Consider the following 23915-nt stretch of genomic DNA (forward strand, 5'->3'; position numbering starts at 1 on the left):
ATACACAATTTTTTCAACACTACTACTATTACAATTATTTTTAAATGTTCATAATTCACATATTGTGTTTTCTTCCTGTCTCGCATTGCATTTTTTTCGTTATATTTTTTTTCTCATTTTGTTAATAATAATTTTATGTGTTCTACACCTGTTATGCTTTAAAATAGAATCATTTTTTATGTACTCTACACCACTAGATGGTACAAGAAATTAAATATAGAATGACCTACAATAAGACGTCATATCTGCCAAACAATTGACATCTTGTCATATAAGACGCCTTTAGTTCTCATCATTACTTTACATGGCTCTAGGCCGTGCAATTATTGGCTTTGTTTTGAGGTTTTGGATCCGCGTTCCTCTAGCCATTCACTAACTCCTTAATCGTAGTAAATCTGATGAATTTTATCGACTGTACCCACATTGAACAAGCTTGCCATCTTGTTCATTCTCATGAGAATTGTATATCCTGCAACCAGCAAAGACTAATGAATTTTGAAGTTGTTGCAGTTTGGCACTTTGTGCTCTTATTGTGTACTAAATCTCCACACTAAAATGTATCAATATCGGCCATCTTTTTCGGGTAGCCTCCATATAACGGTACTTCAAACTTTGTTGTTGTTGTAGAAGTTTATATGGATATAGTTTTCCTGTTTAAATTTGACGAGCTCCGAGGACGGCATTCAATCTGTATGCGTTCAGCGCTGCAGCTACTGCATCAGTATGAATGCTATTCAGACCTGCTCCATATGTAACTTGATCTAGATGCTTCCTTTTATAACGTTTAACCTCTCTCTCTCTAGATCATGCAGATCCTTCCTGACACACATGGGTGGTGGATCTTGTGCCTGAAGTATCCGAGCAGGTACTGCAACGAAAGCATATTGCTATGCTGACGTAGATGAAGGCCAACTCATGAAGATGGTCCACTGGTGTCGTGAGGGGGCAATCTGTCGCAGTTTCAGCCGGCGTTCTGACAGGTCTGAATAATTTTCCATTGCGTATCACTAATGTTCACAGACGAGTATGTTTATACTGTCGAATGTGACCCCGAGTATTTTGGGGTAGTTGGTGGTCGGAATTGTACGCAAATTCAACGGCATTCTCATCTCCGCAGTCTATGTGGTGAATAATGTGGCTGACGACTTCGTGGTGAATACTTTCATACCTCGCCTTAAATAAGGCTGCTAATTCGAGGAGAGAGGCTTTAACCTCACACATATGTCCTCAACAATGGGACCCGAAGCCATGATCGTACAATCATCTGAATATGTCAATTCAATTCAAACGAGAACCTAGCCCAAAGGGCCATGAGCGATTCCAAAAACTTTTTTACATGGACTACACTAAAAGCTTAACCCTTTCAGTGTTTTTGTCGAATATATTCGACATTTAAAATTACTCTCTTCCTTTGCAATTTTTCGGTTATCCTTTGTACCGTTACAATTGATGTCTTTGTTTTTGCTGAAAGACAGACAAAACTGTCCGAGGGTTAAAATAAGAATTGCTTTTTTGTTTCTAAACTCTGCGCCTTCATATGATTTTAAGTACAAAATTTTAGATTTTTATTAAAATTCATCATATCATAAACAACAACGATTCTATGCCGCCCGGAGGGCGTTAAATACCAGAAAGGCTTCGGGAACGACGTAGGTGGCTATCGACAAGTTGAGGACGATGATCAAGTACTCGACTCCGGGCTCGTCCAGCTGCTTCTGCATATACATGGGTATTCCGTCAGGGCCCAACGCTTTGGATGACCTCGCGTTACACATGCAACATCGCCGATTGTGAACTGTGGTGGTACATCCTCGGCTGGAAGAGATCTTATACGACGAAGTACTCTTCTCTTCGCCCTGTCGCCCTCGGATACTCGACAAACTGTCGGTTAAAATAACTCGCGCATCTCTTCGTATCAGTCACACTTTCGTCGTAAAATGTGATCATCCTTCATACCAGGGTTCGAGAGCGACTTAATCGTTGCTCACAGTTTACTTACTTCGGTACCAATGTTGCAACTCTTCAGGTTTTCCAACCATTTATTCCTCTTATGCTCCGCGACTAATCTTCTGACCTCCAACGTAAGTTCCCTGACCCTGGGATCTGCTGTGTTAGATCCACGAAGCTCATCACGCTCATTTGCTAAACCAACTTCTTCTGCTGGGAAATTGGGTCTCATTTCGGGTATTCTACCAGCAGGTATAAATCTTGCGGCTGCAGCTGTAATGATGCCTCGGAATTTCCTTTCTGCTACCCGTACATCAGAAGGAATGGAATGTTCTCTGAAGCGCTGGTTGGTGAACTCTCTGAATCCTTGCCAGTTGGCTTTCCTATGGTTAAGGAATGTGCGGCGTTCAGAGATGATGAAATCGGTATCGGAACTTTAAATTTTTGGTGCTTTTTGCTCGTTTTTCGACCGATTTCGCTGCAATTCAGCACATTGGTGTTTTATTAGGTACACAATCTCTCCACTAAAAAGGTCAATATCGGTTATTTTTCGGATATCTTCCAAAATTTCGTTATTTTAAAGTTTTGAAAGCATTTTTGTTACCGAATTTGCTGTAATAACCTTATTGAAATTGGAAAAAGTCGATTCAGATTTACATATAGCTCCCATATATGTTTTCGACCGATTTTAGGTAAATGGTGCACCTAAGACCCAAAGTTAGGCCGATTGACTCAAAAATTTACACAGGGTACTGAATTAGGTCCAGATTGATGTATGTGAAATTTTGTTAAAATCGGTTCTGATTTAGTATAGCTCCCATATATAGTTTCGTCCGATTTTATGTGAATGATGCACCAAACTCACAATAGTTGTCCGACTGACACAAAATTTTGCATAGCATACTGAATTAGGTCCAGTTTTATGTATCCGAAATTTTGTTGAAATCGGTTCAGATTTAGATGTAGCTCCCATATATAGTATCGTCTGATTTTGAGTAAGTGGTGCACCAAAAACCCAAAGTTAGACCGATTGGCACAGAATTTTGCGCAGAGCGTACTGAATTAGGTCAAGATTTATGTATCCGAAATTTTGTTGAAATCGATTCAGATTTGGATATATATATATATATATATTTATATATACTTGTCAGATTTTAAGTAAACGATGCACCAAGGACCCAAAGTATGGCCGATAGGAATAAAACGTACTGAAATTAGTATACCCTAACTTGTGACATATTTAGATATAGCCTCCATATATATATATATATATATGGTCAAAAATGGCCAAAATTTTCAAAACTTGTTATTTCAATATCAAGTTATTTTAATGTCTGATTTGAGCATTACAAATCCATCGGTCCACTCGTTCTGGTATTTCTCGCACATTTTAACAATATGTAAATGTAATTTGAAGCGAATTAAATAACCAATTTGGTCAATTCGGAATATTTCACGAAACCTACTTTAATCCGAAAATTGGATCTATGGGGCAACATCTTCTGGTATCTCAACACAGGTGGTATATGTTTCTATACCTTATATAGCGGATAATAACCTGTGTGTAATTCAGTAGACCTACACAGAACATAGGCTGAGGGTATATATCTGTCGGCAAATTAGTCATAACGGTAAAAGCGTTGCTGACTTTTATTGTGATGCAACAACGAAGACTTGTGAAATTATATAAGCAAACAATCAATCAATCAATATAATAAAATAAGTAATTTAATAATAAGTTAAAATAGTGGTGTAGGGTATTATTACCTGGTCGACTGGTACGTCGACTATAACAGCATTGTCTATAATTGTTCCTCAACAATAATAATAATAATTTACTCATTTATTCTTTTCTTTAATATTTTTCTGTGTGTTCCTTTTTTTAGAGCTTTACACTTTCTTTTACTGTTAATAATCTTACAACGTATTTGTTACTCGATAAGTGAATGAATATTATTTTGAATTACCATTTATTTGTATTCACACTGCTATCACCATTGTTACTTTATATTATATTTATCAATATTTTTGTCTCTCCTGTTTTATCTTCTTCTTTGTAATATTTTGACGCCCCACAATTGATTGTAGTTGATGTTTTGTTTTTTGTTATTATCGTTATATTTATATATTTCTAACATAGCATCAATTTTTATTTTTTGGAATAATATACACACAGTATTATTTTGTTCGTTTTAATAACAACAACGCGGAGTGTTTGAGTGAGAGAAGAAGGTAAACGTAATTATTTTCAATTATTATTTTTATTGTTCCCAATTTTAATGAATCAGTGAAGTAACAACATGTCACGCTTCAATATTCACCGCAAAAAAACAAATTCAAAGTGAAATTTTTTTCCAGGTGACAATATACTATAAATTAATTTTTAAATTCTCGGTTAAGGGAACATCAGAAAATATTGGTGATTAGGATAACAATATTTTCGGGTATAGCAGATACCTTATTGGTGTAGTATAGGAGGAAAGAACCTAACAACAGTTTGACCTACAATTCAATGTGAAATTATCCAATGCATAATGCTTCGGGATATATGAATATAATAAAATTGAATCACTGCAGACATTTAACATTTTCGCCAATTTTAAGAACTAAAGGTGTCCTGTCCGATAGATGTTCCAGAAAAATGTCAACAGAAAGAACAATTGAAGGGCTTAATTTTTAATAAGAACTAAAAATATTAAATTAATCGAAGTGGAGCTAGGAGGACTGGGTGATTTCCATTAACCAAAGCACTAGGTTTCCTGCAGAGTGTAGCCACATAATTTTGCCTGAAATCGAAATTAAGGATGCAATGATTGGTGATTTAGAATAAAGTTAAAAGAGGTGATCCATCCCATTACACACTTTCAATATTAGACCTAAACGCACTCAATCTACAGGTGGGGGAAGTGCAATTGTATGATTTTTTGCACTAATGTGGTATCCTATTGTCCGAGTCTCTACGCATCTACCGATTAAAAGCCGATTTAAAGCGGTTATCGAGAGTTTGTTGGTTGGCTTTCAATGATTTTTGTAATGCTCCTCCATCTAAAAGTAATGGAAAGGAATTCTAATTTTATGCATATTAGTGAATCCTGATAATTCTGTTTGATGGTTAAGATGCCAACCTGACAGTTGTTTTGGTGCATCTGATATAACGTCCACCCAACTCCATCATTGGCGATATGAGACTTTTTCACAAGAATACTCGTCATTATGTTTGAGATTGCAATGGTGGAATTTTGAGCAAGAGATGTCTTCAAAACACTAATACATCAATCAAAGTGAAAAACTTGTCAGAGTACCAAAAAAGGGTCCGATCGAATAAAGTACTTGCATGTCGTTTAGAAAAAATTGGGAATCGTTTAGAAAAATTGGGGCAATCCACAGGTAGGGGAAGTGCAATTGTATGATTTTTGCACTAATGAGGTCCTATCGTCAGAGTATCTACACCAACCTTTAAAGCGGTTATCGAGAGTTTGTTGGTTGGATTTCAATGATTTTTACAATGCCCCTCCATCTCAAAAGTAATGAAAAGGAATTCTAAGTTTATGCGTATTAGTGAATCCTGATAATCCTGTTTTAGGGTTAAGATGCCAACCTGACAGTTGTTTTGGTGCGTCTGGTATAACGTCCATCCAACTCCATCATCGGCATATACCGATATGAGACTTTTTCACAAGAATACTCGTCATTATGTTTGAGATTGCAATGGTGGAATTTTGAGCAAGAGATGCCCTCAAAACACTAATACATCAATCAAAGTGAAAAACTTGTCAGGTACCGGTTATGATCTTTGAAATTTAAGACGTTAGCCGGCGAAATTGTGTCACCTCGATTGACCTTAGCCATAAGTTGTTGTTGGCTCGGACGTATAATTGAATTGCTGATAGGAAGGACACTTATTTAGGATTCCGGGGACAATGCTGCGAATTTAGAATATTTCTATACCCGAATCTTAATTGTGCCAGAATCTAACGGGTTTGCCTAAGAAGAAGCCTCTCAGTTCGAAATTGCAGAAGGGTGTTGCAGTAAACAATTTTTGCATCTTTAGCCAGCTATGTCTTTGGAGGCCATCTGTTGATGCACTGATTTCATGGCGTTCGACCCTATAAAGTATATATTCTTGATCAGCGTAAAATTCTATGACGATAAAGACATGTTCGTCTGTCTTTTGTAATCACACTACCCTCTAAACGAATTGAGATAGATTGCCAAAATATTGCATTTTTGTCTGCAGGCAGGTCATGTTCGAAGATGGGCTATACGGTTCACGTTGAGGCATAGCTTCCATATAAGTGGCAAAAGGAAACGATATGGATACATGATTCCTTTTGAGAATATGCATAGAATCACTTTCTGAGTCGATTTATGCATGTTGGTCCGTCCGCCTGTTGATGTTAAATTGTAAACAAAGTACAGGTCGCATTTATGATCCGGATGAAATTTGACAAAACTCATTTATTTGGACCAAGGCCGAACCCTATTGAAATTGGGGAAAATCGGTTCAGATTTAGATATAGCTCCCTTATATATTTTCGTTCGATTTAATGTTAATTCGATCGCACGAAATTGGCACAGCGTAATAAATTAGGTGTAGAATGATGTGTGTTAAGTTTCCTGGAAATCAGTTCAGATTTAGATATAGCTCCCATATATATTTTTGTCCGATTTAATGTAAATGATGTGCCAAAGCCCCTATATTTCTTTCGATTTGCACGAAATTTGGCATAGGGTACTGAATTATGTCTAGAATGATGTGTGGTGAGTTTCCTGAAAATCGGTTAAAATTTAGATATAGCTCCCATATATATTTTCGTCCGATTTAATGTTAATAGTGTACCAAAGTCCCTATATATTTTTCGATTTGCACGGAATTTGGGATAGCGTACTGAATATAGTCCAGAATGATGTGTGTTAAGTGTCGTGAAAATCGGGTCAGATATATATATATATAGCTCCCATATATCCGTCCGATTTAATGTTAATGGTGCACTAAAGTCCACATATATCTTTCGATTGTCACGAAATTTGGCATAGCGTACTGAATTAAGTCTAGAATGATGTGTGTTTCGTGAAAATCGGTTCAGATTTTGATATAGCTCCCATATATATTTTCGTCCGATTTAATTTAAATGGTGTACCAAAGTCCACGCATACCTTTAGATTTGCACGAAATTTTGCATAGCGTACTTTATTGAGTCTAGAATGGCGTGAAAATCGGTTTAGTTTTATATGTAGCTCCAATATATATTTTCGTCCGATTTAAGGTAAATGGTGTACCAAAGTCCCTATATATCTTTCGATTTGCTCGAAATTTTCCATAGCGTACTGAATTGAGTCCAGAATAATTTGCGTTAAGTTTCCTGAAAATCAGTTCAGATTTGGATGTAGCTCCCATTCATATTTCCGTCCGATTTAATATAAATGGTGCAACAAAGTCAATATATATCTTTCGATTTGCACGAAATTTGGAATAGCGTATTGAATTAAGTCTAGAATGATGTGTGTTAAGTTTCGTGAAAATCGGTCCAATCGATCGGAATATCGTGTATCATGTTTAATCGATTTACATAAATTTGTCCCATTGTACGCAAACGAAATGAAATTTAGCATAGGTTCCAGAAAGGCATAAATATTACATATTTAAGTTCGCTCAATTTCATGTCAATGTTCTTTCGAAAAGGCGGAGTCTGTTAGGAGGCATATGTAGAATATACCCAAATTGGTGAAGGGTATAATATAGTCGACCCAGTCGGACATTACTACTTTCCTTACTGGTTAATTTTTGGTCATTCAAACCCCTTCTAGATTTTCACTTTCTACGGTAGATTTTTCACAAACATATTTTTACATTTTCTAAAAAAAATATTCATAACTAATACAATAATTTATTATTCCAACGGCTGTCAAATTGATAAACTCGTCTAACTAAAAAACCTATGAATTTAAACTAATGTTAAAATCTATGTGGCTATTATCCAATAGACCTGCTCCTAATGCCCTTGGAAATATCACCAATTATCAATTCGATACTTTTGATTTTGTAATGCAATCCAGTATTCCCAAAAGTTTTTCATTATTCGGCACTTACCTATATGGAGAATTACCTATGATAGACAACCAGGCTAAAATCAGGTCTGATTTTACAGCAAAATCTATAATCCATTTCTGCCTTTAAAATCGAATTGTTGAGTGCTTGCTGAGGAAAAGTGCTTGGGCTTGATAAAATATAATCCTGCACTCAGTTTGCTTTTTGACTAGCTTATTTGTAATTAAATGTAGGACTGAGTCAAATAAGTATTTTGATAATATTCGTACTAACTCAACTTGACAAGTTTTACCAATTAACATTGCCCTTAGCACTCCACTGCATGTGTTATGTATCTACATCACTCTGTACTTAACATTTCTCATTTACGAAGTTCACGAAGTTTGATAGTAGCACTTCTATTCAAATATGAAATGTAAACATTTGGAACAATTTTTCAAATGTTTGAACTCATTCTTACACATTTTCACAGAAGCTTGCCGTATTAGAATTAGAGTTTTAGTGTAACACAGACCTGCTGCTGTTGCATGTGAAACCATAAACACAGTTAACCGGCTTTTTTTCTCCCTTTTGAATCTAATCAGGTGATTGATATGCGTATTTTTTCGGCATCAATTAATGGAACACGTCACACCGTTCATATTTATTATAATCCATATAAGGGTACTTCCAAAAAATGGCTCGAAACAAAACAAAAAAATATCATTTTACCGCTAAAGCCAACACAGCTAAGTAGTCTACTTATTTTATTATTGCTGCTGCCGCTTCACAGAGCATGTGTGGTGTGGAGATAGATCAGTGGTTTAGAGAAGTTATAGACGAATGTGAACCATCGAACGTAACAATACTATTTTTTATGGCTACAAAATAAGGTTGGCCTGCCACCGGTAGGTAGTTGTGAATTATTTGTTTTAATTGAAAGATTTGTTTATTTTTAAGTGGACGACAACAACGACGACTAGTTGTGATGTGTGTAATTTATTTTTTTCTTGTTGTTGTTTTTGGTTTTTTTGTTGTAAATAGAAAGTTTTGTAATTGTAGTAGCAATCATTTGTTTGCGGTAGGAAATTTGAAATTATTTTCATTCGGAAAAATCGCATAAACCACTAGAATTTAACGTGTTCGATATTTTTTGTAGTGATAGTAATATAAATAATTACGTTTCAAACTCTCCTCGCCGCTTTGTTGTAAAGTATTGTACCAGCACCAATTTTAACCCGCTCTCTACTTGTCCTGCATTTTTATATTATTAATATTCCTTTTTTTTGTTTGCCTATATTAATTTTTTAGGCTTAAGCAAATCCGCTCTCATTGGCTTGACAACATCAAGATCATCAAACGCAACTGCAGCGCCAGCTCCCTTAACGCCAACCTCTGGACCGCCATCCAGCAGCAGTTTGGGCTGTATGTACTACTAACTACGAAATTAAAAATTCAATCCAAAAAGTAAAACTAATCTGTATATCTTTCATTCCAGCTTTACCCTCCTTGGGTTTGGAACCCAGACCTCCATTGGCTGCCACCCGACCTAAATGTAACAGCATCTTACATCTGTTCGGTGAATGGTTGTTTGAAGCGGCCCACATTGGGGGTGATGCTTGGCTAATGAATACCAAAAGTAAAAACACAATTTTCGAATACCCTACTCCATCATTTCATTCATTTTTCTCTTCTCTCTCTCTCCTTTCAGAACAAGCCAGTGAGGCCAGTAAACGCCCCTCCTCGATGATTATGGAAACTCGTAAGGGTAGCATTTCTTTGTCACAACCAAATTCCCTTAACGACCCCTCAAGCCTGCCGCCCACATTGACTATCGATAAATATGAATCGGGTCGGGCTGAAGCCATTGGCACCCTGTGTAAAATATTTTGTGCTAAAAAAACTGGTGAAGAAATCCTCCCCGTTTATTTGGCCCGATTCTATATGGCCCTGCAGCAATGTTTGAAAATTACCGAAACTAAAGAATGTGATGAAACATTGGCCAGTATTCTATTAAATTCCGCCGATCTATTTCGTTTAGATTTAGATGGTGTACATGTACTGTTGCCCTCATTTATTGCAGCATTGGAAATTGTCCTGCCCGCAAAAGATTTGAAAATTAAAAATCAATCAATGCAATTTAATAAAACCGATTTGCGGCGTTCCGCCATACAAATTTTACTATCGATTTTGACACTACCATTGCATTTTCAAACACTGCCCATACGTGATTTAACCAATGAGACTTCGGAGAGGTGAGGAAAAACTCTAAAAAAAACTTTTAAATTAAATTTCAATTTTGTTTTAATCTTTTTTTCAGGATTACAACATTTTTACAATTGAAACCCCGTCTAATAAATATTTTAATGAATGCCCTACAAGTGGAAACGGATGCACAAAATACCCACATGTTATTAGGTGGCCTATTACTAACGGTACAAGATGCTGTTACCTTTGAAGAAACTGAAAGTCTGGGAGATCATTCGAATCTTCATGGTGGTTCACCTTCGCCTGGTCATGGTAATGCTGAATCGAATATTCTTAGCTCGGGTGAGTTATATTTTAAAGAGAAGAGGGGCATCATGAATTTGCCATGCAATTTTTCATATAAATATTATTTTGGATCATTTAATTTCGTATCGAAAATATATTGGATAATATATTTCGTAATTGAAATGTAGTGCATGATATTCTTTGTGTGTATTTGCTCATATCGAATTTGTATGTTTGGGAAACATCCCGAGAGTGACATCCCGAAGCGAAGAGTACTATATCGTGATGTTGCAAGTGTCATCTGAAGCACTACATCATAAAAGCGTTGGGCCGAGTGGAATCTCTATGGTAATAGGTGGATTATCTGGCTAAAGTCATTAATTTGTCGATAGCCAACTATAAAGTTCTCGAAGTCTGTGCAATGGGCAGAGTGGGTTCGCTACTGTTCCCAGATAAGGGCACCACCACTATCCTGTTACGAATAATCAGCATGAGCTCGGTAAGCAACAAGAGTCGAACACTAATCAAAGCATTACCTAACACAGGACGGTGTCAATCCTGCCATACTGTTAGAGGACGTCGATAATTGGATTTCGGCAAAATAAGTATTTGGAAAGTTATTCGAATCATTAACTCGTTTTAGCATTGTCATAGCATTATCCACCCACGCTAAAAGTTTCGAATTATATTTTCCATCGTAAACTTTTGAAATATCACCTTTGTCGGAAGGGAACAGATATGGCGATATAATTATTTGTGAAGGAGGAAGAGGTTAAAAAGGAGTCCGACGGTGTCTGTTTTGTAATTATTCGAATTAATCTCCCTATTCTCTACTGCTGTTCGTGAGAGAAGCAAAGGGGGCAGACCAAATTTCACCATTCTATTCGAATCGTCATGAATACTTCCCGAGCTATGTGCGAACAATCTTATGATAAAATAAAAAATAAAATATCTGGCGCATCTCTTCAAAACAGTCACAGTTTCGTCGTTAAATGTAACTCAGGTCCTTCTTACCAGGATTTGAAGGGAACTTAACCGTTGCCCAAAGTTTACTCACAAGAGGACCAATGTTTGCTGCACTTCAGCTGTTCTAATCACTAATTTCGCTTATGCTCCGCGATTCATCTGTTGACCTCTAACGTTAGTCAGTCTAACTACCACCGCTAGGAAATTAGGTCTCATCTCGGATATTCGACCAGCAGCTATAAATCTAGTAGCTGTTGTGGAATGGAAAGTTGTCTGAAACGATGGTTGGTGAATTCTCTGAAAACCTGTCAGTTGACATTCCTTTGATTTATGAATGTGCGGCTTTCAGGCGGTCTGTCGATGGAGGCAATTATGGGGGGAGAAGGTCTGATCCAAGTGAAATGAGGGCCCAGCAGTTAATGACTGTGACTTTCTCCCATTATTCTGAAAGGCGCATCCTCATTTCCCGAGCATTAAGTGGAGTTATAAATTTCTAGCCAACCAAGATATTCTTCCGATTCTCATTTATTGGCTTTCGAAGATAGCTGCCAATAAATTGCAGAAATGATTGAAAGTCGGTTGTAGAAACAGCAACGTACGGCGTTCAATTCTGCAGATTGGATTGCTGTTGAGGAGAACGCGGAGACGTGTTCCGTATTTCAATGAAGAAGGTAACGTCGTGGATAAAGTTTCACTGTGTATTGATCAGCAAGAGACAACGTAATCCCGTTCATAGTAGTCTCACAACCGGACAGAACCACGGTTTTGCTTGAACCCGGCTGGGGCCAAAAAAATCCTGAAGAATAATTTATGTGTCTCGCAATTTCCTTCCACCATCCCGAATATCAGGATGTTTTGATCTGGTGAGATATTTCTACTTTGGAATAGCTCCGTTCATTATGTAACTAATATTAATGAAAGTAACATCCATACAAATGTATTATCCAATATATTTTTTTATACGGAAAATATATTATCCAATATTAAAACTATAGGAATATACTATAATATCCAAATCTCTTATATATTTTGTTCCATTTATATTTATTTTGTTGATTTTTTTTTAATTTGCATTTCTTTATTTTTGTATTTATGTTTTTTCTTTTCATCCCTTTTTGGCTTTTTGTTGATTTATTTATTGTAACACCCCCGTTTACATTGAGAGCTACAGCTTGTTCTGAACGATCTGCTTCAATAGCTAGTGTTGGCAATTCTAGTTTAGGTGCACACAGTACTGCTACCATAGGTAATTCTGTTGCCGCTGGTTCAACAGCAGCTGATTCGTATCATGGTTCGGGTACATTAAATGCCCGTGATAATTCATCGCAACATGAATATCCGAGTTTGACGATATTCGATGATTTGCCATTGGATGTTTTGCACGAATATGAAACAGCTACTAGTTATGGTAATATAATTATGATTTTTTTTTTATAATTTAAAAATTTCTTTTTTCATTGTTACTTTTCTTTCTTTCCTATAATTTGCTAATTTTCCTTGTTTTTATTATAACCAATAAATTGTTAATTTGTTTTATATATTAAATAATAATATCGTAACTCATCTTGTAGATAATGCCCATGCACTATTTGTTCGCGCCACATATTTGGTATGTCACCGCTTGATTTCATCATGGAGAACGGATTTGAATGTTTCCCTGGCGGCATTGGAGCTACTTTCGGGTTTGGCTCGTCTCTTTATACGTGATACAGGTATGTTTATTTTGAAAATTAAATATATTTGTTTTTATTTATTTTGTTGTCTTAAAATATTGTTTTTGCATTGTTTTGCTAATATACAAATATTTATATCCTTGGTTTTGGGGCTGATTGGTTTATGTTGTGTTTATTTATTTTCTCTCTCTCTACATTCCCAGCATTTGTTTCTTGTTTCTTATATTCCCATTTTTTATTATTTAATTATTCTTGGTTTATCTATACCCCTTCTCCGCCAACTTATTTTTGTACATATAAATATATAATTTTATTATTTGTAGCGGCGTGTGTGTATGTGTGTGATTTATGTTGTCAATATATATATTTTTGCAAAATCCATTTTATATAGAGGGTGTTAAATTATATGAATTTCATATTTCGACTTTTTGGTGGGTACGAAACAACTTTGCATTTTATTTCGTTTATTTCACATGTAATTCAATTCAAGGCGAACGAGCACATTTAAGAACAGAATTACAATATACATCGTACACAATTAACTTTACCTTAAAATATAAAACAACCCCACTATTTTACAGATCGCATACAACCAAATTTTTCTGTTTTTTAGTGTTTACGAAACCTTTTTGACTTTTTAGTATAGGTCCACTGATAGATAACGGTGCCACTCAACGTTTAACGTTTTAACGTTTTAAGGTTCATAGTAACATTTCTGCACAAAATTATCTATAAATACTGGTCTAATAAGGAGATCAGGAGCAGCTCGCCTTCACAATGATAAATTCGTCAAATTATATGTTGCATCTCCACGTTTCCAAGACAGTAAGGTCTATAATTCGAAATTTCGTTTCTTCTCATGTGATATTCACATTATCTTTATAAGTCTTTCCGAACGATACGATAGGTAAGGCAAGGTTATAATATATTCATCTGATTCATACAGGCCGATTTCACTTTTATCACCACCAGCGAAGACTCTTGATGCATTACTCCACCCCAGCATTAGGAAAAGCTATCCAGTTGCATGGGTTTCGGAAGCAACACAGCAAAATAACAGCTTAGCACGCCATCTCCACGCATAACAGTCATTCATGCCACACTGTTTAAGGACATCGAGAACACTTTTCTTTCGGTCATATTTGAAACGTTGTGTAGACGCCATTCGTACGTTGATTCAAACCCCGAAGAGTGTAAAAGGTAGTTCTTCATAGTGGAGTGATATCTCCGAAACTGTTTAACATTTGCCTTTCCGGTATTACTCGTCCTCCAGATTGAGGGAGGGCGCACGTAACGTATGCAGATGATTGTACGGTCATGGTGTCGCGTCATATGTGTAAGGTTGAACGCCTATCTCGCCTTTTACATTGACTGCGTCGAGAGGCACACAATTTCGACCACCAACGACCCCAAAATTCTCGAGGTCACATTTGCGATAAGTTGAAAAGTACAAACAAGGTCCTGAAGTCGGAAACAGGGGGCTGGTAACGATCCCATGTTGACCTCTTGCGGTACCAGCGCGTTCCACCAATACTAGTGCTACACAATCGAGAAGTATTCAGTCCTGTCAAAACGCCGTTCTGAGAACTGGAACAGGTTGCCTCCTTATGACACCAGTGGACAATCTTCATTAGGAGATGTATATACTTCCCTTACGCCATCATAGAAATATGCTTTTGTTGCAGTACCTGCTTAGGTGCTTCAGGGACAATCATCCTACCAATCATATGGTGGATAAAACGCCCCCACCCGGGTGTGTCAGAAAGGATATGCATGATCTAGAGAGAGAAAGAGAGAGATGTATAATAATAAACCAGTAAGGAAGGAACATTGACATGATATTGAATGAACTTGAATATGTGATCTTTATCTATATGTGAACCGACTAACATCAATCCGTACATATATTCTGAAACCTATGCTAAGTTTCATTTCATACAGGCAGATTTAGAGTCGTTTGTGTACAATGGGACAAACTTATTTAAATCGATTTGTAGCACTCTTCAAAATTTAATCTCAATCAGACACCCATGCGAAATATATATGGAAGCTATGTCTGCATCTACACCAATTTTAACAAAACGCAATAACGTCATTCTAGTCTCAATTTGATACGTTGTGCAAACGTTCGTGTCAATCGGACAACCATTAGGAGTTTGGTACACCATTTACCTAAAATGGGACGAAAATATATAGCATATATATATATATATATGCGGGAGCTATATCTAAATCTGCGACCTGTACTTTGTTTACAACATAACATGTACAGACGGACGGACATGCATAAATCAACTTAGAAAATGATTCAATGCATATTCTCAAAAAGAACGGTGTATAAAAGAGGGAATCTATAGATGAAGTTACCATTTGAACAGGTCTAAATAGCATATTGATGCAGTTGCCGCAGCGCCATCTAACGCATTTGATGAACTTCAGCTGCCCAACAAACCGGAGTAATTTTGGCCGAATTACGTAAAAGATGGTGCAGTCGTCCCAACTCGTATTGGGTACTGATTAATGACCACGTGGAGAATGTATGACCAGCACGTACAGAATGTTAGACCTCACATTCAGCCTTTTCCTTTTGATTTGGGTTAGGTTTCGGATCAGAAGTAGGAAGTCAGAGATAGTGAGCTTCGCTGATTCCACTACTTCATTCGATTTAGAGGTCTCCTGGAAGATATTTAATCGAGCAGCTGGATTCGGGAGGGAGATCCTATCCATTTGGACCTCAAGATGGAGTGCGTGCGAATAGATTCTTTCGAACTTCCTTACGAATCTCATCTTGCCCTTTATGAGGTGAACATCCCTCTCCGAAAGAAAATTCGCGTCTCGAACCATGAATTTGCGAAGATACGAAACAGCGCGTTTGTAGTGCCTCGCGTCAGATACTTCTCGGGTCTTTCCAACCTTTGAGCCGCTGTCCGTTGCTGGGGTCTCGACAGATTCCCTATCGTCGGACATCGCCTCCGTCGCAAATTGCTTTTGAAGTTTATTGTAGACAAGTGCCGACGCAGGACCTGTTGGAATCAGAATTGAATTCGGTCGGTCAACGGTCTACGCTTCCTTCGTTTAGGCTACAACAATCCCCTGTGTAGACTTGGCCGGGATCACCGTGGTGTTCAGCTCATCATCATCAGGATGAGATTTAGTAGCAGTTCCTCCGGAAGCGTATCCCCACATTGTTCTTCCGGTACAAGTATGTCTAACTGGTCGAAGATTTCCATACTTTGCTTCTCTAAACTATCGCGGATAGCGTTAAGAGTCCCGTGTAGGTCCTCCCCTCCGAGAACTACAGCCCTGTCATCAGTCCTGACTTGCTCGTTTGCCAATAGAATTGCCGGTTCGTCAACGTTGTTCGGGGTTGAAGTTAATGCGCTTGTAACAGATACAACTGCAGGAGCCAAGGCATCCACACCTAGAAAAGCTGGATCACAATCGCTTGATCTCGACGACACGTGGCTTGTGATCTCACCAACGATTGCCGCCGGTACTGGCCTATTAACTCCCTGTACCGTAACTTTATTCCTTTTACTCTTTTTTTTCCATCGTATTAATAATTATGGGCACTATTTAATTAATTTAAGGGCACTAACCCTTTTTGGTCCACCGGTGATCCGAAGATCCTCAAGAATTTCACGAAGTGCAGAGAAAAGTTGACCTAGGTCAGATTCAACTTGAAACATCGTAGTAGCAAACTGTTAATGTTGTTGATCTTTTGTGTGATGTGGGGAGATAATTATATGCACATCATGGATACACCCTTCCCATCTACAACCCGGGAAGACGCGTCTAGTAGGAGATTGGTTATAGGTTAACCATGATGGATTTTTGGCAAAAATATATATGTTCCTTAAACCAACCATCTCTAAAGATTTTACCAATTTAATACGTAGCCTGACTTCTTACGTCTCTTGTGTCCTTACCAAACCGTTCAGTGGCTGAAGATTTAGGATTACGCTCAAAGCAGCTTGAGTAGTACTTGGAGGAGGAGTGATGCAGTAGCTGTACAGTATTCAGCTTGGTCAAGAGTGCTCGCTTGTCAAGCCCCTGCAACCATACCCAGAAGGGTCTACGATCAAACAAGACCCAAGTCTTACTCGGCCAACGTCTTTCATCTCAGTCCATTGCGTACAAGAGCTTATAAAACAACAGCAATAAGACGATAACCACCGCAATTCGTGGTGCCACATTAATTTGTGCCCTCAGTCCATTGTGAAAAAGAGCTACCACAAAGCAACAACACGTTAATTTGTGATCAAAGACTGTTCCGAGGTATTCGGCTACTAATGAGAGTGCCAAATTCTCTTCATTCAATTCAACATGACCAATACTTTGTAACTAGGTCTAATGCAAACCATTAGAACACGAATGTCCATATTAACACCTCAGTCTTATGGTGTCCACAAATAACAGGTATTTCCAACTGGAAAATCTAGTAAATTTCCACCTAGTTGATCGAGTGTTTTGCTTCCGGAATCCTCTCTCAATATCCGTTGACAATCCACTGTGCAACAGATTTTATCTTTGTGATAACATTTTTTAAATTTATTCACAATCTACGAAATTTATTAGTGTAAATAAATATAAGGTTTTCTGAGCAAGAATTGGTCACTAATTGAAAAGTTCTAAGAAAACAAACGAATATCAATATATTGCCTTTGAGGATCATATCCAAAATCTTATGAGTGTCAATTTTGTAGAATAGATTCGGATAATTGACCTTTTGGGTTAGTAGGTGCAAAAATAATATTCTACCACAGACCATGTGTTCCATTTTGTCGCCGACTGAAAATTTCGTAGATGAATTAAATGGTTTAAAATTATTAATTGGATTCCTAGGCTCTTTATATAAAATGGATACAATAATTTGCCTATCATTTTTTTTTAATTTCCATTTCAACAACATCATCATTTACTTTCATCAAATGTATAATTACAAAAAAAAAACCCTAACAAACTAATTTTTCTTTCTTATTTTTATTCTCTCTTCCTTTAATGATAAAAAATACTAACTAATCCTGGGAATTTGTTTGAATATTTTAATAAATAATATTTATAATATTATTATTTTGTAATTTTTATATTACCCATTAATTAAACAAAAACAAAACCATTAACAAAACCTGCTGTTGTGTTCCATACAAATCATATTTGTAATATAACGAACATCGATCATTCATTGCAATAAATCATTTCATACATTCACCCCAAAAACAACAACAATAACACTTATATACTACTTATTGTACAAATAAATTATACACAAAAAATGTGAAATGCTCTGCAGCTCGGAAATTTACTAATGGTAATGAATAATTCGAACATTTTTAACTAACATCGGTTGTTTTTCTTCTTCTTTTTTTGTTTTTTTCTCTTCTTTTTTCACGAAAAAATCGAACATTGTTAATAACTTTTTTAATTATATATATCATACAACAATGCACACACATACACCTACACGTACATATCACTATTATGGAAATATGAAATATTATTTCAATTCCGACAATTCCATTTCTTCTTATAACTCCTTCTTATTCTTCTTCGGTTCTGATGGTCTCATGTGTGAACCTAACAACTATATATAATATTTTAAATAATTTTGAATTTTCAATTATCATTTGGGTCCATGATACGGGTTATATATTATCACCAAACATTTTTCCATATTTTTTTCTCTGTACATTTTTGATAATCCGAACAAATAATGAAAAAAAAATCGGAACAAATATCTTCACACAAAAATATACACATAAATAAATTCAACCTAAAATTTGGTGGTTGAAATTAAAAAAAAATTGTTGTACAAATCGTTTTCAAATTGAATGCAACCAAACATACAACCATACCAATCATATACAAATACACCAACCAACCAACAACAACAATCAAAAAACATAAATAGAAACCTTAGTCAAAATTGAAGAACCAAGTCAAAATCTTACGATAATTTCCACAGACGCCTTGGAATGTAAACGCGCCGTCAAATGGATTTGTGATTATATCTGCTATCAGTGTTCGAGACCGCCACAGGCACACAGCAAAGATTTGCACAGCACCATTGTTGCGGCATTCCAATGCACATCGGCCTGGTTGATGCAACATCCCTACTTGTTGCAGGATAAAGATTGTCTACAGACCGTATTAGAGGTGGTTGAATTGGGTATATCGGGTACCAAGAGTATTGGTAAACCTGGTGATATACCGAAATTTAAAGATGAAAAAGAATTGAAACCAGCTTCTATGCGTGTTCGTGATGCTGCCGAGGCACTGCTGACAATTATTCTGGAACAAGTTGGTTATTTTCCAAGTGAATGTGGCCCGGAGTCGATATCATCGCTATTGGATGAGGTAGCATTGATGAAACATTGCAATTCATTGGATTCGTCAAATGGTTCTTCGATAACCACCGAACAGGCAATATCGAAATTTAAATATTTTGTAACGGAAAATTCCACGATTTTGGCACTGCTGGAAGAACCATTGGGTAATGATCAGGATCCACAGCCAACGGTGACATGTAAGTATTCAAAACAAAAAAATATATTTTAAAAAATCATAAACCTGTTTAAATCAAGGCCTTGTTTGAGTGCCTGAAAAAATCTTCTTTTATAAACCCAGGCCTTGTTTGAGTGCCTGAAAAATCTTCTTTTATAAATCCAGGCCTTGTTTGAGTTCCTGAAAAAATCTTCTTTTATAAATCCAGGCCTTGTTTGAGTGCCTGAAAAAATCTTCTTTTATAAATCCACGCCTTGTTTGAGTCCCTGAAAAAATCTTCTTTTATAAATCCAGGCCTTGTTTGAGTGCCTGAAAAAATCTTCTTTTATAAATCCACGCCTTGTTTGAGTCCCTGAAAAAATCTTCTTTTATAAATCCAGGCCTTGTTTGAGTGCCTAAAAAAATCTTCTTTTATAAATCCACGCCTTGTTTGAGTCCCTGAAAAAATCTTCTAGAAATCCAGGCCTTGTTTGAGTCCCTGAAAAAATCTTCTTTTATAAATCCAGGCCTTGTTTGAGTCCCTGAAAAAATCTTCTAGAAATCCAGGCCTTGTTTGAGTCCCTGAAAAAATCTTCTTTTATAAATCCACGCCTTGTTTGAGTCCCTGAAAAAATCTTCTTTTCCTGAAAAAATCTTCTTTTATAAATCCACGCCTTGTTTGAGTTCCTGAAAAAATCTTCTTTTAAAAATCCACGCCTTGTTTGAGTCCCTTAAAAAATCTTCTTTTATAAATCTACGCCTTGTTTGAGTCCTTTAAAAAATATTCTTTTTTAAATCCACGCCTTGTTTGAGTCCCTGAAAAAAATATTCTTTTATAAATCCACGCCTCAGTTGGCCCTTGAAAAATATTCTTTAATAAATCAACGCCTTGTTTAGGTCCCTGAAAATATTCCTTAATCCACGTCTTATTAGGTCTTCCGAAAAGGGTTTTTTTCAATTTGTCTCTCTTTTTCGCAGTACTGATCCGTGGCCCCTTCGGTCGCCATGCCTGGACCATGCAATTGCGACATTTGCCACGCAGCAAATCTGGCACTAAATACCATGCCGTTAATCCTGGTCGGCCGATACCAATGAACGAAGTACCGCAACGTATTGAATTCGATCAGAAGCATTTCCCCGAAGGTGTGGAAAAGGTGACTCCCTGTGTTGCTGATTTTTCAATCCCTACCTTCGAACAGATACGCGAACAATATGGTTCGGAAAGTATTAAACAATTGGAAACGATGTTGGAAAATCAAACTATACATGAAAAATTGGCATGGGCTGAGACAGACAATAGTTCCGATTCTTTGTCACATGCCCAGGAGAGTATACCACCACCGGTGTGTCATGAATTTCAGGCGGCTCGTTTATTTTTATCGCATTTCGGCTTTTTGACATTCGAGGAGCGAAATCCAAATAGTCCTGCTGAGTCATTGGGAGCTCCACCACAAAGGCCCCTTATTGTTTTGGACACGAAGAGATCGAATTTTGCAGCGGAATTAAATTCTTTGGATAAGCTAAGTGCGAGGACTTATGATACGGTACATGTATTCTATGTGAAGGCGGGACAGACCACGGCGGAAGAAATTGTTGGCAATATGAGTGAGGAAAATGTTCGCAGCTTGGATCCGCATTTTGGTAATATGTTAATGACTTTGGGTAAGTGTTTGGAGGATTTTTTAGTTTCCTTGGAGAATTTTTGATTTTAACTTCCATTTACTTTAGGCTGGCCTGTTGATATTAACGAACATTCCGGCTGGTCTGGTTTGGTTAGCACCTCGTGGTTTTTGAAATCGAATTCAAACAAAACTGAGGACAAATCACAAAATCGCTCAGCGGGTCCAATGGATTTCAAATTCAATGGTGAATCTAAGGTATTATATTGGGCAGATGTCTCCTCGGAAATTGCTTTTGTGGTCCCAACAGAATGGAATTTGCGATCCGAAGTTGATGGCTGCTGTCAATCATCAACAAGTGGTGATACTACCAATGTTTGGTCTCGGGCATCAGTTGATGTTGGCAATGTGGTTGATGCTAATAAAAATTCTGCACAACGTTCACGTAATCTTTCATTGGAATTGGATAAATCCAAGGATCCGGTACCACCAACACGACGCAAGGCAAATGCCATGAAACCGGGTCTGTTGGCACAACCACCGGCTAAGATTTTCCTCGTTTGGTTGGAGTCATTTGAAGATGTTTTGAATTTCCCCATTGGTAAGTGCACAAGGGATCTATTTAAGAGGATTTTAAATTTTATTTCTTGTAATTTACTTTTTTATAGAGGAATTGCTGCCCTATACCAAAACCGGGGAGGAATCAAATATTCTCCAACTGCCTAGAGCTGCAGATGTCCATGTGATTTTCATTCATGCCCTACAATCGGGACTGCTGAGAGTAAAATTACAAGGTCCCCCGGGACGCATGAGTTTTGCCACACCCCTGGTAGATGGTATGGTATTAAGTCGTCGTGTTGTTGGCAATCTTGTACGGCAGACTGCCCACAATATGGCCAAGAGAAGGCGACTGGATAATGATAAGTATGTCATCCCCATTTTTCTTTTAATTGGAATTTTAGTAATTAAAATATTTCCTTACAGTTTCCAACCACCCCATGTTCGTCGCCGCCTAAAGGTTCAAGATATTGTACAAAAATACAAAATGGATTTGTCCGAACCGGAGCTGTTGGCTCATCTCTTTAAATCATCTTTTTGAATACAGTATTTTTTCAAATCCCCAAATACGCATTCGCAATTTATTAGTAATATTTAAAGTATTTATTATTTTGCCTACCATTTAAATTAGCATAAACAACAACAATGTACTTTTAAAGTATAAGAGTTTTTGTACTATTTTAATTTTTTTGCATTACAAATGAAATTGCCTTTATTCTTTTGGGTAAATGGGTTGTTTCTTCCAACTTGATTGATTTGATATCCTATATCTCTTGTTTAGTATTTTTATAAGGACTTTGTTAAACTCCAATACTATGTTTAGTATTATATTTTTCTGTAGCCGGTAAAATTTTTCTAAGTACATTTTCTTTTGCGATAATAAATAAAATACAATATATTTTTCTAACAAAAACTGATTATGTTTTAATATGTTTAATAAATCCAGGTCTTGTTTATGTGTTGAAAAATATTCCTTAATAAACTTGTTTAGGCCTCGAAAAATTTTCCTTAGTAAATCCTAGACTTGTTTAGGCCTTGAAAAATATTTCTTAATGGGTGACGTAGGGGATGATAGATACCAAGCGACGGCTCTGATTGGCTTTAACATGGCGAAGCCCAGGCTTATCTTGCTCCTTCTTTCATCTCAATTGTGGACACTGACCTCCCGCGGTGTCACCTGGATAACTATTTTCATCATACATTGAAATAGAGAGCTAATATGTGCCGCGAGTTCACCCATAAGAGCTATAAAAAATGGGTTGAGGCGTCGGGTTAGTTGCCCACACTCGGAAAACCACTCTTACTATAAAAAAGCAACCACTCTTACAATGAAAAAGAAAACCAAACCCAATGTTGACGACCCCCGCAAACGTTTAAAGGACCACGATCTGCGAATCTGCACTTGGAATTTGTGCACGTTTTGCAGTTTTCGCCTTGGCGGATGTACTCGAGAAATACAAAGCCGATATTATTGCCTTACAAGAAATGCGATGGAAAGGACTGGCATAAGTAAATCAGATGATTACGCCCTGTATTATAGCTGTCATGAAACGAGACATGAATTTGGCTGCGGATTTATGGTTAATAGGATAATAAAAGACCTCGTCTCCAGATTCACTCCAGTAGATGAGTGAATTGTCATAATCCGTATAAAAGTGAAGTTCTTCTACATCAGTCTTATTTGCGCCAATGCTCCGACGGAAGACAAAGATGAACAGACCAAAGACATTTTTTACGAGCGCCTAGAAACTGCATATGACCGCTGCCCTGGCCATGACATTAAAATCCTGCTAGGAGATTTTAATGCAAAAATCGTAAGGGAAAATATGTTTGTTCCCACTGTCGGAAAATTCAGCCTCCATGAAGAAACATCCGACAACGGCATGAGGTTGATTAACTTCGCGGTAGCAAAAAACATGGTAGTTAGCAGCACCAGATTAAAGTATCTCGATATCGACACAAGGCCACCTGGATTTCTCCTGATCAGGCAACGAGAAATCAAATTGACGATGTTGTGATAGACTGTAGGCATTCGTCAAGTGTTTTAGAAGTTCGATCGATGCGAGGAGCGAATATCGATTCGGACCATTACATTGTGGCAGCCAAGGTTCGCGCCCGGCTTAATGTAGCAGCAAAGGTGCGATGAAA

General features: G+C 37.0%; 1 protein-coding gene across 1 annotated transcript in view; it reads left to right on the forward strand.

Annotated features, from left to right (window-relative positions):
* The window catches only part of LOC133336245 (ral GTPase-activating protein subunit beta), a 31241-nt gene extending 8927 nt beyond the window's left edge, over positions 1–22314 (forward strand). The window contains exons 5-14 of the mRNA XM_061544528.1: positions 9474–9614; positions 9687–10230; positions 10296–10525; positions 12606–12842; positions 13006–13146; positions 19073–19633; positions 20569–21252; positions 21319–21810; positions 21878–22133; positions 22194–22314. Coding sequence (XP_061400512.1) covers positions 9474–9614; positions 9687–10230; positions 10296–10525; positions 12606–12842; positions 13006–13146; positions 19073–19633; positions 20569–21252; positions 21319–21810; positions 21878–22133; positions 22194–22308 — 3401 coding nt within the window. The 3' untranslated portion in view covers positions 22309–22314. The remainder of the gene's footprint in view (positions 1–9473; positions 9615–9686; positions 10231–10295; positions 10526–12605; positions 12843–13005; positions 13147–19072; positions 19634–20568; positions 21253–21318; positions 21811–21877; positions 22134–22193) is intronic.
* Positions 22315–23915: the final 1601 nt, after the last annotated feature.

The sequence above is a fragment of the Musca vetustissima genome, unplaced genomic scaffold (genome assembly GCF_032173495.1).
Source record: "Musca vetustissima isolate MV318-11 ecotype Yass unplaced genomic scaffold, APGP_CSIRO_Mvet_v1 utg74704, whole genome shotgun sequence".
NCBI classification, from domain to species: Eukaryota; Metazoa; Arthropoda; class Insecta; order Diptera; family Muscidae; genus Musca; species Musca vetustissima.